The 18,097-nt window shown below is 36.1% G+C and overlaps 1 protein-coding gene across 2 annotated transcripts in view; it reads left to right on the forward strand.

Annotated features, from left to right (window-relative positions):
- The window catches only part of IL1RAPL1 (interleukin 1 receptor accessory protein like 1), a 1,333,324-nt gene that overhangs the window by 176,021 nt on the left and 1,139,206 nt on the right, over positions 1-18,097 (forward strand). For both annotated transcript variants that reach the window (XM_034649157.1, XM_019797284.2), the window contains one exon: positions 11,650-11,755. In XM_034649157.1, the coding sequence (XP_034505048.1) occupies positions 11,674-11,755 (82 nt within the window). In that variant the 5' untranslated portion in view covers positions 11,650-11,673. The remainder of the gene's footprint in view (positions 1-11,649; positions 11,756-18,097) is intronic.

Below are 18,097 nucleotides of genomic sequence, written 5' to 3' on the forward strand. Positions count from 1 at the left end.
AGGATGTCTTCAGGGCTGGTTCTTCTGGGGGACTCCAGGACAGAATCTATTCCTTTAATCCTGTGGCTTCTAGTGGTTGCTGACATTTCTTGGCTCATGGCTTCATCACCCCAATCTCCACTTCTGTTGTCACATGGCCTTCTACCAAACTTTAATAATCTTGTCACCTTCTTACAGAGACTCTTGTGATTACATTGGACCCATTTTGGAATCCAGGATACTCTCTCCCATGTTACAATCCTTAAATGAACAAATCTGCAAAGTCCCTTTTCCCATGTAAGGTAACATATTCAACGAATCCCCAAAGGGGATTAGGACATGAACATCTTTGGGGGCCATTATTTTGTCTTGCACAAATGCATTCGCTGTCTTTCAATTTGAACTATTATTTTTTTTAAAAAAATTGCAAAGCTTTGTCATTGTTTTTTGTTTCCTTTATGAGAATTCTAATGACCTATTGGCAGCTAGGACAAATGCTTATATTTCTTTTGCTGGTACCTTCATTTGTCGAGTTCTAACTGCATAGTACCTAGGGGTGACTGCTGAGCACCTTTACAAAAGATAACTAATTGTACTTTGTTCCAGGGCCTCAGAATTGAGTTTTCTGTTGGTTAGAGCTTAGTATTCTGACTACTCGCATGAACTTATACTATGGAGGTACCATCCATGCCATAGATCATTTGGCAACGTTTGTAGACATTTTTGCTTGTGACAACTTGGGGAAGGTACTACTAGCATCTAGTGGGTAGGGGCCATGAATGCTGCCACACATCTACAGTGCACAGGATAACCCCCTAAAACACAGAATTATCTGGCCCAAATGTTAATAGCAGTGGGGTTGAGAAACCCTGCGATAGGGAACTCTAAAAAATAGAATTGCTTAGATGTTTGCTTTTCAAAGTCTGGTCCGTGCATCATCAGTTTCGGGATTACCCAGGTTATCAGTCTCTTTGAAAACTCTCCAAGTGATCCTAAGATGCAGGCAAGGTTGAGGGGTACTGCCTTATCTTTTCTCCCAGTATTCTACTCTCCTCACAAGTTGTTATGGCTGTAGGTATGTGGCTTTTAACTGGAAAAATAAAATTTTAGAAAACTTTTTTGCCACATAAAACAAACATCAAAGTCGGGGTCTGATTAGCATAAAGCCATGTTTTCTTGAGAGTCGCAGTAAGTTTCTTCAATATGTTGAGTTTTAAACAAACCAACATGTGATAAGGGTCAGTTTATCTAACTATCCATATTGGCAGGAAGAACTCAACAAAGGAGGGCAGATCCACTCAGCTAGGATCATGTTTGCAGCCCAGAAGAGCGAGGATGGAATATATTTGCTTTTCTTCCCTGGCTTTGTCACCTGCCTCATCCAATCTGCTGACTTTGGAACCCAAAAAATTTCTTTGGTATGAGCTTTGCAGCTGAATTACAGTGGAGGGCATGATGAATATGAAAGGCGTAAGAAAAGTGAATTAGAAAAGTGGCAGATGGAAACCGTGTAGTGTTTTTATTTATGCTCTCTATTCTTGTGCACAGTGCACTTTCCATTTTAGCTAGTCAGGTTCATCCATTTACTGGATTTTCTCCTGCCACCAAATAAGTATGAGTTATATTGAGTTTTACAGAAATTTTTGGCAGCATATGGAATATTTCCATTTCCGCAATAATTCCCAGTAATTTTAATCTGGAATTACTATGTATGCTTAATTCAGCCTTTAACCATAGTCCTGTGGTTTATAATAATAAAGGGTAATACACACCCAACTAAGCATCAGTGTTTAATGCTAATCATACATTATTGTATTTAATTTTTGCAATAGTTCTCCGAGACTGTTCCCCTGCCCACTTTACAGATGAGAGGACAGAAATATAGAGATATTAAGTATTATTCATTTGTCCACATTTGCACAGTTGGTAAGAAGTTGAGCTGTACTTCAAACAGGCATTTATACTCTTCAGTGCAGGCCCTTAATCACCTTCATTGTATATTTCTTCGGGTCTCTCTTTGCAGACCATCAGCTAGTCCCAGGGATTTTCTGAGCGGTAGCTGGTTACACTGAGCAAGTCTGGACTTTGTAAGGGATGATTACATCATTTTTAAATGACCTTGATCCTGAGACCTTTTTCTAGGAAGCTGCATCCCAGCCAGCACTCCTCTAAGTGTGATTCCTCTGCCTTTCCAAAATGGAGAGAAAGGCCTAGTGTCTCAAACTTAGTTCTTATTGATGATAATGTTATGGAAAGAGACTTTTTCTATTCATCTTTGTGATTCCACTGGTTTCTTATTTAACTGCCTTGAAGTTATCTTTATATTGTTGTTCACATGGTTTCTGATTAAAGTATGATACTGAGCATTGACTAGAATATAAAATCTAACCAAAGGTAGCTTATTATATTTTCTTCCTTTAAACTTTTTAAAAAAATACTTCAGTTATCTTAAAGTATTCATTGATTATTAAAATAAATATATTTTCTTCTTTTTTAAGGCTGATTGATATTCCAGTGTGTGTGTGTGTGTGTGTGTGTGTGTGTGTGTGTATCTCACTTTTTCTTTATCCATTCATCTATTGATGGACACCTAAAACCTTAAAACCTTTTTTTTTATCATGTTCAGTTAGCATATAGCACATCATTAGTTTTTGATGTAGTGTTCAGCGATTCATTAGTTGAGTATAACACCCAGTGCTCATCACAACACGTGCCCTCCTTAATACCCATCACCTGGTTACCCCATCCCCTTTCTCCACATCCTCTCCAACAATTGTTGTTTCCTGCCTTGTCAATTTTTGCCATTCTAACTGGTGTAAGGTGGTATCTCAATGGTTTTGATTTGAATTTCCCTGATGGCTAATGATTTTGAACATTTTTTTTCATGTGTCTGTTAGCCACTTGTATGTCTTCATTGGAAAAGTGTCTGTTCATATCTTCTGCCCATTTTTTGGTTTGATTATTTGTTTCACGTTTATTGAGTCTGAAGTTCTTTGTAGATCTTGGATACCAGTCTTTTATCTGTAGCATCATTTGCAAATATATTCTCCCATTCTGTGGGCTGCCTCTTAGTTTTTTGGACTGTTTCCTTGGCTGTGCAGAAGCTTTTTATCTTGATGAAGTCCCACAAGTTCATTTTTTCTTTTGTTTCTCTTGCCTTTGGAAATGTGTCACGAAAAAGGTTGCTGTGGCCGATGTCCTTGAGGTTGCTGCCTATGTTCTCCTCTAGGATTTTGATGGATTCCTGTCTCACATCGAGTTCTTTCATCCATTTGGAGTTTATTTTTGTGTATGGTGTGAGAGAGTGGTCAAGCTTCATTGTTTTGCATATGGCTGTCCAATTTTCCCAGCACCATTTATTGAAGAGACTGTCTTTTTTCCACCGGATATTTTTTCCTGCTTTATCAAAGATTAGTTGCCCAAAGAGCCGAGGGTCCATTTCTGGGTTCTCTATTCTGTTCTGTTGGTCTGTGTGTCTGTTTTTGTGCCAGTACCATGCTGTCTTTGTGATCACAGTTTTGTAGTACAGCTCGAAATCCGGCAACGTGATGCCCCCAGCTTTGTTTTTCCTTTTCAACAATTCCTTGGCGATTTGGGGTCTTTTCTGGTTCCACACAAATTTAAGGGCTGTTTGTTCCAGTTCTTTGAAAAAAGTCATTGGTATTTTGCCTTTTTCTAATACTTGCAGCTATTATTCTTCCTGGTTCATTTCACCGCCTAGGACTTATAGAAGAAAGCTAAGTAATAGTGGTGACCTAAACAACCCTTACCAGTGTTACTCTCATTTTACAAAGTTTATTAAATTCCGTATATGAGTTCTGATCATTTGTTTTGTCTTTTTAAAAGGTTTTCTGTAGAAAAAAAAAAACAAAAGGTTTTCTGTGTTTTTACAACCATAACCATGGTTTTCTGTTCCTTGTGGTCTTTGAAAGTTTGCAGGTGCTCATGTGTGGTCAAAATTTAGGAGTTTATACTTAAATGGTATTTAGAATTCTTAAATGTTTTTGTTAGATTCATGATTGTTTTTGTTTAGCAGATTTTCATAATTTACATTCTCAGAAATCCATTCTGTAAGATTTTCAAATTAAGTAAAATTAAAAGTATTCTAAATTTTTTCATTGTATGTTTTATATCTTTTCCACTTTTGATTTCATTTATATTATTGATCTTATTTTCTTAGATTAGATAGAAGTTTGTTCTTTATACTGCGGAGCTGGTTATGACGTTTAGTTCTATAAACACCATTGGCTTCCCACCTGCTCAAGGATGTGGTTCAGATTTCATGAGAACCAAGCCCTTTCTTTTTTTTTTTTTTAAATTCTTTTATTTATTTATTTATTTATTTATTTTTTTATTATATTATGTTAATCACCATACAGTACATCCCCGGATTCCGATGTAAAGTTTGATGCTTCATTAGTTGTGTATAACACCCAGTGCACCATGCAATACGTGCCCTCCTTACTACCCATCACCAGTCTATCCCATTCCCCCACCCCCTCCCCTCTGAAGTCTTCAGTTTGTTTCTCATAGTCCATAGTCTCTCATGTTTCATTCCCCCTTCTGATTACCCCCCTTTTCTTTATCCCTTTCTTCCCCTACCGATCATCCTAGTTCTTATGTTCCATAGATGAGAGAAATCATATGATAATTGTCTTTCTCTGCTTGACTTATTTCACTTAGCATTATCTCCTCCAGTGCCGTCCATGTTGCAGCAAATGTTGAGAATTCGTTCTTTCTGATAGCTGAGTAATATTCCATTGTATATATGGACCACAGCTTCTTAATCCAGTCATCTGTTGAAGGGCATCTCGGCTCCTTCCATGATTTGGCTATTGTGGACAATGCAGCTATGAACATTGGGGTGCATATGGCCCTTCTCTTTACTATGTCTGTATCTTTGAACCAAGCCCTTTCTGTACAGGATCCTTCTACAGGTTTTCAGACTCACCTGGTGCCACTCAGTAGGTGTGCCGGTTACTCCACAGTAACTGCAGCCACTACTCCAGTCTGTTTATGTGCAGAACATTCCATAGCATTTTATGCCAGGTTGCTGTACAGCAAACTATTCTATGTATAATTCTCAGGACATTATTTAAATACAGAAGTCATCCATTTTGGACAGAGTTATTTGTTCATTATCATTTTCTTATCACCTTATAGGGAAAACTGTCAAGAACCATATGACTGAAGATCTTATTGATATTTTGGCCTTTTAGCCAGATTATGAATTAACTTCAGGAGAGCATTACCGGTCTTAGTTATAAGGTCTGGAACCTTAACATTCTGTTGCCAGCCAGGCTCTTTAGGAATGAATGATCTTCTGGTTAGGATTGTGTTAAAAAACAAAAACCAGAACTTGGTTTGGACCATTTTGTAAAGAATTATTCTAATGACTTAATACTTCATTTTGATGATCTAAACATACACACTTGCCTACTCCTCAACCCATATTGAATAGGTTGTCAAGTATATAGTTTTATTTTCACTAGTGGTTTTTCAAATGCATCTTGTACTCTTTTTATTCTCTTCTACCTGCATCTATTGTCCATCACTTCTTAAACCCTTTCTACCCTGGTCCAAAGTTAGCTCAAATGTCCCATTCCTCTGCGAATGTTTCCATGACCTCTCCAGGCAGCAATGAGCGCATTCCATAGACTTGAGAATTTTTCTAACACCTATCATTGATTCCTCATGTCTTTCTTCCTTGGCTATAGTGACCATTTCCTAATGGTTTTGTATTCTCAATACTTAAACAGTATCTAAAATATGGTAGGCACTCAAATTTAAAAATAAATATTTAGATGTCTTCATAAATTCCGAGTGGTTGATTTTCCTTAAGGTAATTGTCGTATGCACTGGATGTTATAGACAACTGATGAATCATTGAACACTACATCTGAAACTAATGATGTGCTATATGTTGGCTAATAGTAATTAAATTTAAAAAAGTAATTGTCATAACTTCATGACAGAAAAAACAAGTTTCTCTGGGGCAAATTCTAAATATTTTGCTTTTTTGGTAAATTTTAGTTGCAGAGTCTTTAAGAATCTGTTTATCATCTCCTTAGGGAATCTATACCACAGCTTTAACATGAATTATGAATTGCTTTATATAAATTGTACCTGGTAAAATACTTTGTGCCATTCACAAAGGGATACCTCTAATGTTTTTTTTTTCTTTTCTTGTTTCTTTTTTTTTTTTTTTACTAGAGTGGAAAATGGTATATTTATGAGTTTAGCCATGTAAAAACTTTAAGGACTAAATCAAGTATAATGGTCCATTTTTTGAGCATGATTTTTACATACCAGGCAAGAGTGGAGAGAAAGGAGACATAGGGCAAGAGTTAGCATTTTAAAATTAATATAGTGAAATGTCATTGTAAACACTGTGGTAGATACCATAAAGACAATTATTTAAAGGTTGTAAAAGTTTGAAGTAAGAATTTGCTACCTCACTATGTTCAGAATGGTATGTCAAAAATGAAATAAATACCTCACATACTCATGCCCATGTCTTGTAGATGAGAAGACTGGGACTTAAAGAGAGAAATTTGCTGGCTTAACCTAACCTACAGTAAGACTCTTAACCAGTTCTTATTCTAAAACCAGTTCTGTATGCTTTACAATGAAAGTGGAATAAAGCAAACCAGTGCAACTTCCCTCCATTTTACTTCCAAACTGGACTTTGTATTCATACTTGTGTACCTTTTTCCCCTTCTGTTTGTAAACGGTGTCCCAACTTGCCCATACTAATAGCTCTCCGTTCTAGGTTCACGTCCTGCCTCCATTGTACAGTCAACTCCTTCCTCTGCTCTTTTGGCTTCAGTTTACATATATTGTGATTTTCCCCATTCTCAACTGTAGTTATCCCTCAACTTCTCTACTCTGAACTATGGACTCCATGTCCTACCATTTAGAAACAAGTGAATGAAGCTTATTTTACTCATTAAATTCTCTGATTATGCCTCCATTTGTTTAATTAAAGGAGTAGCCAGTATTACTGGCAGTATCTTAAATCTAAAGCTAGGTTTGTCTCTTTTTATCCTTAAAATACATAAGCCGTTCCTTTACTGTCTGATTTTTTCCCCCTTCTCCCTTTGATTCCCTTTGCTGTCTCATAAATATTTGTAGGCTCCAGAGGTGAAAACGTAAGCCTTCTCCTCTTTGTTTTTTGTGCTTTCTTCCCATTTATTGTAATCCATGTCTTTAACTTCAGCTAAAATTACAGTACTGTCATCTTCCATCTTTACACTGAGCTTCTGGCTAATATTTTTAATTAACTACAAGACAATTCTAGTCGGAGATTCCACAGGCTGTTTAAAATCTATGTGCCTTAAATATGATTTCATATCCTTCTCCATCCTCAGTGCGCAAAATGTCTTTTCTATTTCTGTATATTAGTAAATAGGATCGTAACAGACCTAGTTGCTCAAAATAAATGCCTCAGATTTACTTTCAAAGCTTGCTTTTAATACCACTTCCTTTAATATCCCTGAACTCTCTTTATTCCCAATTACATTCTGTTTTTTCAGCGTTCACCTCTATTGCATTAAGGCTGACCTTCTTCTTCATCTTCCTATACCACTGCCTGCTAACTAGTTTCTTCCACCTTTAGACTATGCTTTCTAAAACAGTTAAGATCATTCACTTAGAAGCATCGAATGGTTCTTTGTTGTCTATACTACAAAGAATCCTTAGGATTGTGTGGAAAGGGGATAGGTCAGAATTTCAGGTGAGTCGTCATGTGTATTCTGAGGGAACATTCAGTATACATAATGTTTTCATGATAAAAAGAAGTGGTTAAGATAGTGGAGCTGCATGAACTATTCTTGGATGAAGTTAGACAGTGTATGAGTGAAAAAACATTGCAGGGGGCGTGAGGAAAAAGTCCCAGATTCTTACCTAGTATAGCTTGCTATTAACAACACTGATATCTTTTATTTCTTTTTTAAAATATTTTTGTTTTTATATATATATATATATATATATATTTATTTATTTATTTATTTATTTATTTATTTTTTAAGAGAAAGAGTGTGTGTGAGAGCAGGGGTGGGGGAGGGGCAAAGGGCTAGGGGGAGAGAATCCCAAGCAGGCTCCATGCCCAGTGCCAAGCCTGAATCAGTACTCGATCTCGTGGCCCTGAGGTCATGATGTGAGCTGAAATCAAGAATCAGATGCTCAACCGACTGAGCCACTCAGGTACCCCTGACATCTTTAATTCCTGTCACTACAGCCCACCACCTGTGGTTTATTTATACTCTGTTACTAGAACCTGCCATTTCACATCCTTTCTGTATCAGTTTCATTTTGCTCCTGAGACAAATTGCCACAAATTAAGTGGTTTAAAACAACCCCAATTTTTAATCTTACAGTTCTGGTGGTTAGAAGTTCAAAATGCATTGGATTCACTTGGTTAAAATCAAGGTGTTGGTATGACTGCATATCTTCTGGAAGATCAGGGAAGAATCTGCTTCCTTGCCTTTTCCAGCTTGTTGTGACCAAAGTCATTCCTTGGCACATGTCCTGTTTGTCCGTCTTTAGTGTGCATCACTCCAATCTCTGACATTTGCCTCCATCCTTATATTCTGTCTCTATGAATATCATTCTTTTCACTGCCCTTTTATAAGGATGATTTTTATTGCTTTGGACTTGCTTGAATCATAATCTCCCATCGTGAAATCCTTAATTTAACCACATCTGCAAAACCCTTTGACATGCGAGGTAACACGTTCACTGGTTCCAGGATGTGAACGTGTTTGCAGGTGGGCATTATTCTGCCCACCAGAGTGACAGTTTCAGTTATACTTTATCCTAGACCCAGAAGTCCCTTTACCTTAAAAAAAAAAAAATCTCTCCTTTATGACCTAACTGAAATGCTGCTTCCTCTGAAAGCTCTTTGCTGTGACTTCGCCAGACAAACCTGAAGCAGAATTAATAGATTTCTCTTTCTACTCCCTCAGCACATTATACTCTCCATATGGCAATAGGGCCAGTTTAATTAAGTAGGTAAGCGTTTGTCTCCTTTATTGGTCTATGAGCCTTCTTTATTAGAGTGCGTTGTGTTGTCTTTGTGTCCCCACTACACCATAGCACAGCATCTTGTGGCTAGTATATGCTTAATAAGTGTTTACCAAATGATGAGTTTGAATGCCAGAATTCAAGTGCATGTAATAGCAGCCACATTCAGACTTTCTTTCATTCACTTTTTCAGCCAAAATTTACTGAGCATTAGAAATAAAAAGGTGAATAAAACATATTCACCCTGATGAGACTTCAAGTCTGGGAAGATAGACACATAATTAAAGAGATAAGCTAATAGTTTGAGGTGGGATGTAAAGAAAGCTGGTCCATATAGAAAGTGTTGCAGGTGAGAGGATGTGAGTTGTGTCTATGGTAGTGTTAACAACAATGGCAACAGTGGACAACTGCATTGTAAACAGTAACAAGAGCAGCTTTCATTTATTGACTTCGTTGTATGTGCCAGTGCTCTTCTAGGTACTATGCTATATACTGTAATGCTACCTCTTTATCAGATGAAGAAACTAGGCACAGAGAGATTATTTGCCCCAAATGACACAGCTAATAGGTGGTAAAGTGGGATAAGAACCTAGACTGACTGATTGCTCATACCCATTGTAACATGTTCATTCCACGTAAGGTTTAGTAGTGGTTTACATGAAGTCACGTGGTGATGGTATTAACAGGAAACAGGCAGATAATTTTAGGTCCATCCATCCATACTTTGAAGCTACTTGAAATTAGGTCATTGATAGGATGAGCCACCATGTGGCAATAAGAATGTACATAAGAACATCACTATATTTATATATAGTTGGCATTGGGATTTGTGGGTAAGGATTTTAATTATGCAACAAGTACAGCAAAGCTTGGATGTCTATGACTAGATATATTTGATCCGTCTTTCAAGATAAGATATAATAAATAATATCAAAGAGGTTTGTAAAGATTATTGTAGATTGACCAAGATGTTGAATCATGGTATGCTATGTATTTTTTCCCCTAATATACAGCATTTCAAGAGACTCAATTAAGGATCTTGATGTTACCAAATTGATGCTTTCCAACCCAATTTAGTTTTAAGAAGTAAAATTGCGAGCTAGCTTGTGTGCCTTATAGAAATGAAATGAGTGAGGAAGTAGTATTTTGAACAAGAGGAAAGTAATAAGCTAGTTAAGCTGGAAGGTCTTGCAGTGTATAGTTGGATCCTGGAGTTTCTTGGGTAGCGCTGATTAAACTCACACTGAGAGAGGAACTGATTCTCACTGCTAACCTGAAGGCTGAAGATATCAACTTGAAGATGTCCTGCAGCTCCAGTTAGTATAGTGGCTGGAAAATGGGATTCAGGTTTTAGGAATGCATGACTCAGGCTTGCACTGCAATGTGGCAGGTCGTCAGATGTGTCTGATGAGTTGGCTTTTCAGACTAGGTTTCATTTGTGTCTTTATGTGAACTCGAGGTCCTTGGTTAGAAAACTGAAACAGGCTATCGTCATTTAAAGGAGATGGAGTTAAAATAGCTTATTCACAGTGCTTATTTTAAAAATTCACTGACTTTCTGACTAAAATGATGATGGTATCACTTTACTACAAGTGAATAGATAGTGATTTTGTTTTGTGAATTAAAATGTGTCTTAACAGACTTTTATTAATGCAAATGAATTAATCATTTAGAAATATTCAGAGGTAAAAAAATATTCAGAGGTATCTGCAGCAGTAGGAGAGGAAAATATGTGACTGTCAAACCACCATTTCAGCTTCCTCATTTTTAATAAAGTTATAGTGATTGAAAGCTGAATACGATCAGTCCTTAACCGTCTTGCAAAGAAACTTGTGCTGTCATGGATTGACAATATATTTGAACTGTGTTCTGACTTGATACTTTTCGAAATTCAGTCTTTCACCTCTACTATCTCAGTCTTACACAAAAATAAAAGAGGGGTGATTTTCCACGAAAGATGGTGTTTCATTTCAATTAGTTTCAAATGAAATCTTTTCCCCTTTTGAAATCCAAACACTAGGCTAATGTCCCTTCTAGTATCCCTCTGAGAGCCTTGTAATAGGAAGAGATGATGTATCTTTCTGTAGCTTTCAGAGACAGTGTACTTATTTTCCATAGAGACAGTCTCAAAATTCTCTTGAAGTATCTTTTAAAGCTTTTTGAAAGAGAATTGTAAAATTATAATTCAGTCTTTAGAGGCATAGAATTTATGATTTCTTTTTGATTGGAAAGAATGATACAGAACAAAATCATGTTCTATTGTAGCATGGAACATTAAAAAATGTAAGTGTTTGGTAATTTATATTAAAAATAAATTGTTAGTGAAATAGTCTTTTTGAAGGGATTGTTTCCACTTACTTAAATGCAGTTAGGTACTCTAAAGAGAAATTCTAAACCTTTAAGGGATCTTAAGAATTCAAAACATTTTGGGGGCCCTATGGAAACATAATTTTGACACTACCCGTTTGGATTTTACTTAGCAACTGTAACATATAGGAAAACATAATACAGATCCTGTTCGCGTTCTTCACTGTTGTGATACTCATTGCCCCAGTCGTGTGCATGATCAAAAGCCGAACAAAAACCTTAACATATTGCTATATATTTTTAACAGTGTATGTTTTTCTTTTTTTATCTTTGCTTTAGGGAACAGCCTTTAAAAGCTGGAAGATGAAAGCTCCGATTCCACACTTGATTCTCTTATATGCTACTTTTACTCAGAGTTTGAAGGTTGTGACCAAAAGAGGCTCTGGTAAGCAGTGAATCTTCCTTTACTTTTATTTTTATGGCTTGAAGTGATGGTGCTACATTCATACATGTGCCATTTGTGGAGAGATTGAGAATTAATGGGGGCGCATATTGTGGAAGTATTGAAGACATATTTTTAAATGAATGGAGCTTATTCACGGAGAATTAGAAAGGTGGGAATAGGTTGAAAAAATGTGGCTTATATCATCAATTACTATGAATTTGAAGGGATTCAATACCAAAAGCTTGTACTTTTATTCCATTTTATAGTATGATTTTCAATATTCTTTTATAAAGAGTGTCATTTTAAGTTTTGCATGGAAATATTGTGACTTATTTTCATATTAACTTTACTGTTACCATTTCAATATCAGCTATGCTTAGGGCAGATTCTTTTTAGGGTTGTACTTTAGCTGAGTTGCTGGATTATTTTGCAGGTATTTAAAGAAAGCACAAGAGTTATTAAAGAAAATGTCATGGGGGAAACGTGCTAACATGTTAGTAGAAAGTGTAGAGGTAAAGTGGAACGGTAATAGGCAAGGAGCTGCTAAATAGAATAACATTGAAACTTATGGAAAACTTTGTGTTACAAGACACCTTGGTTTTCAGTTGACTGTTGATACTTGGAGTGAGTAAAATGTATATGGCAATTAAATATTGTTACCAGTATGAAGTTGTATTTTGTTTGATAAGTGACTAATCATATGAAGCCTTGCCCCACACACATTTTATGTGGAGTTACAGAATTTTTGAAGCTATAGTTTTTGAGTGTAATGAAGGAAGAAATGTGTTTAGTTTCTAGAACTAGAATGTGTTGTATGTTAGTTCTAGAGAGGCAGTGGGGAAAAAGAAGAGATAACATGGAAGAGACTGCAAGGTGTTGTGATTATCAAGAATTGGATAAACAGAAGTATCTTAGGAATTCAGAAAGGAGAAGGAATGAAATGGCCTAGATGGGGCCACGTGAAAGGGAATTAGAGAACAAGTCTGCTGTTGTGAGCCCCCTCAGGTCCCTTGGATGAAAGTCTGTGGAGGAATTGAGGGGTACTTGTGCGTGGACAGGGGATGATGCCAGGTTGAGAGTTAAGGGAATTTTACTGAGCCTCTTGGCTCTAGAACTTTTTGGTTATTGTACAGCTGTTTTATCTGCCTTTGATGTGGTTGTAGACAATGTGAAAAAATAGTGTTTTTATGTTGACACATTATTTCATATGTTCCTCTTGGTGGATTTTTCTTTTAATGGAGAAAACCCTAGAGCAGGATTATGATGTAGTGGCTTTCGTAATTCAAGTGGATTACTGGCAAATACCAGATATTTTGATTTCTTTGTCTGCCACTTGCACAGAAAGTTAAGCATACCTATGGGAGTTACAGTAGGTACAAGGGGGAGCATGGAGGAAGCTGGTAATTTGTAAAACAGTGCTATTTTCCCCAATGGCAATTTACATTAAAATCACTTAACATGCATCTTTGAGATACCGGCCACATAGAAGGGAAACACTTAATTGTTTAAGTATTAAAACAAAATGAAACTATTCAAAATAGAAATAATGAATCTTAAAAACTTAATTTTTTTTCTGGTTATGATACTTGGTTACATAAATTTTTTTTTTCAGTTCTTTTTGTGTATGTCAGATTTAAGATTGATACATTGAAGCGCAGATGTGACTTTTTTTCCCACCATCAAATAGTGGTGACAGGTCCATTCTATATAAATTCTAATTTGGGGGAAAACCTTTTATTAAATTGGGATTTACTTTGAGTAACATGGGAGCAGAGCTAGAAATGTGGGACAGTTGTAAAATTCATAACTCCTTCTGCTCCAGAGACCTGAGAAAACTCAATGACCTGTCTCACAATCAATTTTTATTTTAATGATATAATTTTATTTTATTTTAATGATATAATTATTTTTAGGAGGGTGGTAATAAAATGCCGCTCTAAGTTTGGCAGACGTTCTGAGACCGTGTTCTCCCCTGTTTACAAATATAGTTGTCACATAGGTACTTAATATCTCCCAAGCCAAATGTGTTTTCTGTATCATAATGTAAAAATGATAAATAAGGCAGATACTGAGATTAAGCGGCAGGTTTGATTTGTTTATTTTTCTGTGTAATGTGAATTAAGATAGCTTCTCCCACTATGTGTGTTAAGACCCAGCTGGATGAAAGTTTGTTTTGTTTGTATGGTTTTTGAATATTAAGTGTGCAATTTAGGAATAAATAATATTACTTTACCCATATATTTTCACAGCTGACACTCGTTTCAGCCGATGCCTGTTACCATGGCACCTTTGTTGAGAGAAGCAGATATGTAGCTTACTGAAAAGCATCATTACTGATCTCCATAGATCGAGTAGAAGAGGAGTGCGCTTGGCATCTTCTCCTTAAAAGATTAATGGCTCAGTCTTCACGCCTGGTCCAGCCTATAAAACCAGGGGCACCAAGGCCAGGGAATAAAAATCACTTTTTAATATTTGATTTCACGTATTAACCAAGAGGGCTACTTATTCTTGTTCTTTCTTCTTATCATTTAATTCTTTTTTTATCTTTAATTTTATAAATCTTTTTGAAAATACAGTAAACATCATTTAAAACCCAATGCTTTTCATGTGTCTTTGCTAGAATATTATTTCTAATTCACTGTGACTACTAGAAAACCAAAACTAGATATTTTAATAACCAAGAGCATATTAAATATGATCATAGTACACATTCATAATGTTGAATTTTTTATGTCACATTGTGTATAGCATTGACTTTCGATAAACACATATGGTCATTCCATAAAAATGTAGAAGTAGGTATTTGTTTCTCATTAACCCAACTAATTTGAAAGCAATAGGAGCTCTTCATAAACAAGCTGGAGATGTAATATTTTTATCACATTGCCTTACACCCCCATTGCTATGAATTTAAGGAACAAATTAAATATAATGAAGTTATGTCATCATAACATCCTTGACTGAAATATTAAAAATTGAGTTTTATGATGTTTTGGTTTAAATATCACTTCAGGTATATATATGAGTATAACAAGCAAGGATTGAATCTAGTCTCTCAGGTCATGTTCTAAAGTTTTGCCTATATTTAGAATGATGGCCTTTGATATCTGTGGAAGTAGATATTCAGACTTTGCACCCAGTAGATTTTCTTTTGGAACAATTTTCTACCTTGTTTTTAGTTTTTATAAGCAGCACTTGAAGAAAGAGGCAAAGACTATCAGTAATACCCATTCTCCTCTAGTTTATGAAGCACTGTAAGCAGTTCAGCAAATAAACATTTGATTTGCTGTCATTTGTAGAAATGTGTACAAAAGCCACATGTAAAGCAGATGCTTGTTTGGAGAATCTGTATCTGTAGCAGTTCAGAAAGGTTAGCTTAATGTTCTTGCTGGTGTGTGTGTGTGTGTGTGTGTGTGTGTGTGTGTCTCCCCCTCCCCTTCTCTCTTCCCTGTTTTTCTTTCCTTTTATCCTTTTTTCCTTTCCTCCTCTTTGCTACCTCCTCTTTGCTTTCTCTTCTTTTCCCTTCCTCCTTCCCTCCCTCCTTCCACCCCTCTGTCCTTTTTGTACAAAGTATGCGTATAGTATTTTTGGGGAGCCAAAATGTGAGTTGAGATTTGGCCCAAGAATTGGGGTCATGGAATATAGATTGAAGCCAGAGGGAACTGGATATAGAGAATTGGGAAGAGAAAGGGATTCAGACCTTTTGTTTGTTTCTCTTTGCTCTCATATTCAAATCTAAAATATAAGGTGATGAGCGCAAATACCCCGATGTATATATGCTTATGACCTCCACAGTGCCACATATGTATTTCAGAGTCTGGTTTCCGTAAAATGTCTTCATGCAATAATGATTACATGAATGTATGAATGAGTGACTTTAATCTTCAGGCTGGGTTACATCAGTGAGTATGTCACAAGTGTTAGAAAAATAAAGGTAAAATTAAATAGAGAGGTTTTTAAGAAAACTTTTTTTCTTAAATAGAAATTAGTATAATGTATAATATGAGACTATTGAAACAAAAGATATAAACTCAGAAAAAGGGGTTTCTAAGATGTGCTAAGGGTTTATATGAAGACAGTGAACCTTTGCAAATCATGAGTGTCTTCATGAGCTTGAAGTGCAGTTCAAAATCTAGAAGGGAAGGAAAATGATTCTAATTGCATTGGAATTTTACTACATTTAGTGCTACTTTAAAGAAGTACTGTCATTATGCAGACATTTTGGTTTTAATGGTATTGCTCAATATAGACCACTGTTTAAAGGGTGTAGTTCATGATTACTGATACACAATAAATAAGCAGCTGACTTCAGCATAGGGGAAAAAAGTATTCACAATTACTAGAACATATGGAGAATAGTAGGTGGCTATAGTACTACAAACCAAAGAGTACATCTTATTCTAGAAGGTATTTAGGATGTGTAAAAGCTACTTGAAACAGCTAGCTATTAGAAAGTAAAAGGTTTACCACAGGAAGTTTATCTTCTCTTCATTCTAGAACCTGACAGTGGACACCTGTTTGTGTAAAATGATTTAGATGCAGTTCTTTCTGACAGCAAGAGGAAGTCTCTCAAGATGGTTTTCGTTGACTTGTAACTCTAAGCCCAAATAATTTATTCAAGATAATGGTAGTTAAATCACCAAAGACACAGTTTAGGTTCTAATCCTTGTATTTGTTATTTCTGGATCTTCATTTCTTTAAGTGAAATAAATTATGCTACTGTGTAAAGAAATTAAGATTTAACTGAACAGGAGTGGAAGGTTTGGTGGGGTGTTTCCATCTCATGCCAATGTGATTTATGTGTGTCAGCTCTCGTGGGTATTCCAAAAAGTCAATAAGCTTAATTCCACATGATTAAGAAACAACCTAGTCCCCCAGCATCTGCCTTTTGTTATGTTACCATGTGTTTATTCCCAGTTTGCCAAGTATGTCAAAAAGATTGAAGCATTTCTCCTGTTTTTCCTTTGGGATAGCTTATAAGAGCAAACTTTTGAGGTTTTGTTTCTTCACTTTTTGAAGGAGAAAAACGTACTTTATTTTTTTCTTGGAAAAAAATTTCCCTCTTCTATGTATCTTGTTTTTAAAATAAATTTTGCAATTAGATCTAGAATAATTTTAGAGTCCACTTGAAATCATGTCTTAAATTCGACTAAGTCTAATGAACAATGGAACTTAACCCTGACAAAATTATCCAGTATATTTTTTTAATAATCATCTGATATACCTAAAAATTTCACCATGAACTTGTTCACCTTTACTTGTCAGTACAATTTTATATAGAGTTGGTGTAGATTAATGTCATTTGTGGAGACTCATGCCTGGTTCATGGTGAATTTACATGGAGAAGATAAAAGTCAATATGGATGAGTCTTGCAAGTTGAAAAGGATTTAAATGGAAGAGGAATACTCCAAGTTAAAAAATATATCATTGTGACACTCTATCAAAGGGATAATAAAAGATAAATCCTTCTATGTATGTAAAGGGAGAAGTGAGGAGTAGGGGCAGAAGTGAGGAGCCAGTCAATGGTGAGCATTTTAAGTCACGTGAAGAAATTGATGTTCATTCTAGAGTTAGCACAGAGGTGACCACTGGCAGACCAACAGGTGAGCCCCTGATCCATGATGAGTTTACTGTAGGCTTGAAGATGATCCATGAGGTGGCTTGGAAATTAGGGACACTTTTGTGTTAGTATCCTATTACTGCTTTCACAAATAAGCAAAATATTCAGTGGCTTAAAGCAAGACAAATTTATCATCTTATGATCGTGGATGTCAGATGTCTGAAATAGGTTGGTAGGACTGTGTTCTTTGTGCAGCCTCTACAAAGTCTGTTTTAGGCCATTTTCGTGCTTCCGTTGGCTATCTGCATTTTCTGGCTCATGGTCGCCCATCCTTCCAACTTCTTTTTATGATGTCACATGTCTTTCTCTGGCTTTGACTTTTCCTGCCTTCCTCTATCCCTTTTAAGGGCCCTTGTGATTACATTGGAACTGCATAGGTAATCCAGGAAAATCTGCCCGTCTAGACCCTTAATTTAATCAGATCTGCAAAGTCCCTTTTGCTATGTTATGTAACAAAGTCACGTGTTGCAGGGATTATGATGTGGACCTCCTTGGGGAGGTGAGTGCCTTATTCTGTCTACCATGACTAATAATTACCTCAGTTAGTCAAACAAATTTATTACTGCATTTGGACTAGATTAGAGAATGGGTGGTCAGTCAGGAGCTAGATAGGAATGGGGGAAGTTGAAAATTTTTCCCTGAAGGGGACCATGTGATCTGTGATCTATGAAAAAAGAGAAGTAGTGGGAGAGAAAAGAGGAAAAGGGAAAGAAAAAAAAAA

This window comes from Ailuropoda melanoleuca, chromosome X (assembly GCF_002007445.2).
Source record: "Ailuropoda melanoleuca isolate Jingjing chromosome X, ASM200744v2, whole genome shotgun sequence".
NCBI lineage: Eukaryota > Metazoa > Chordata > Mammalia > Carnivora > Ursidae > Ailuropoda > Ailuropoda melanoleuca.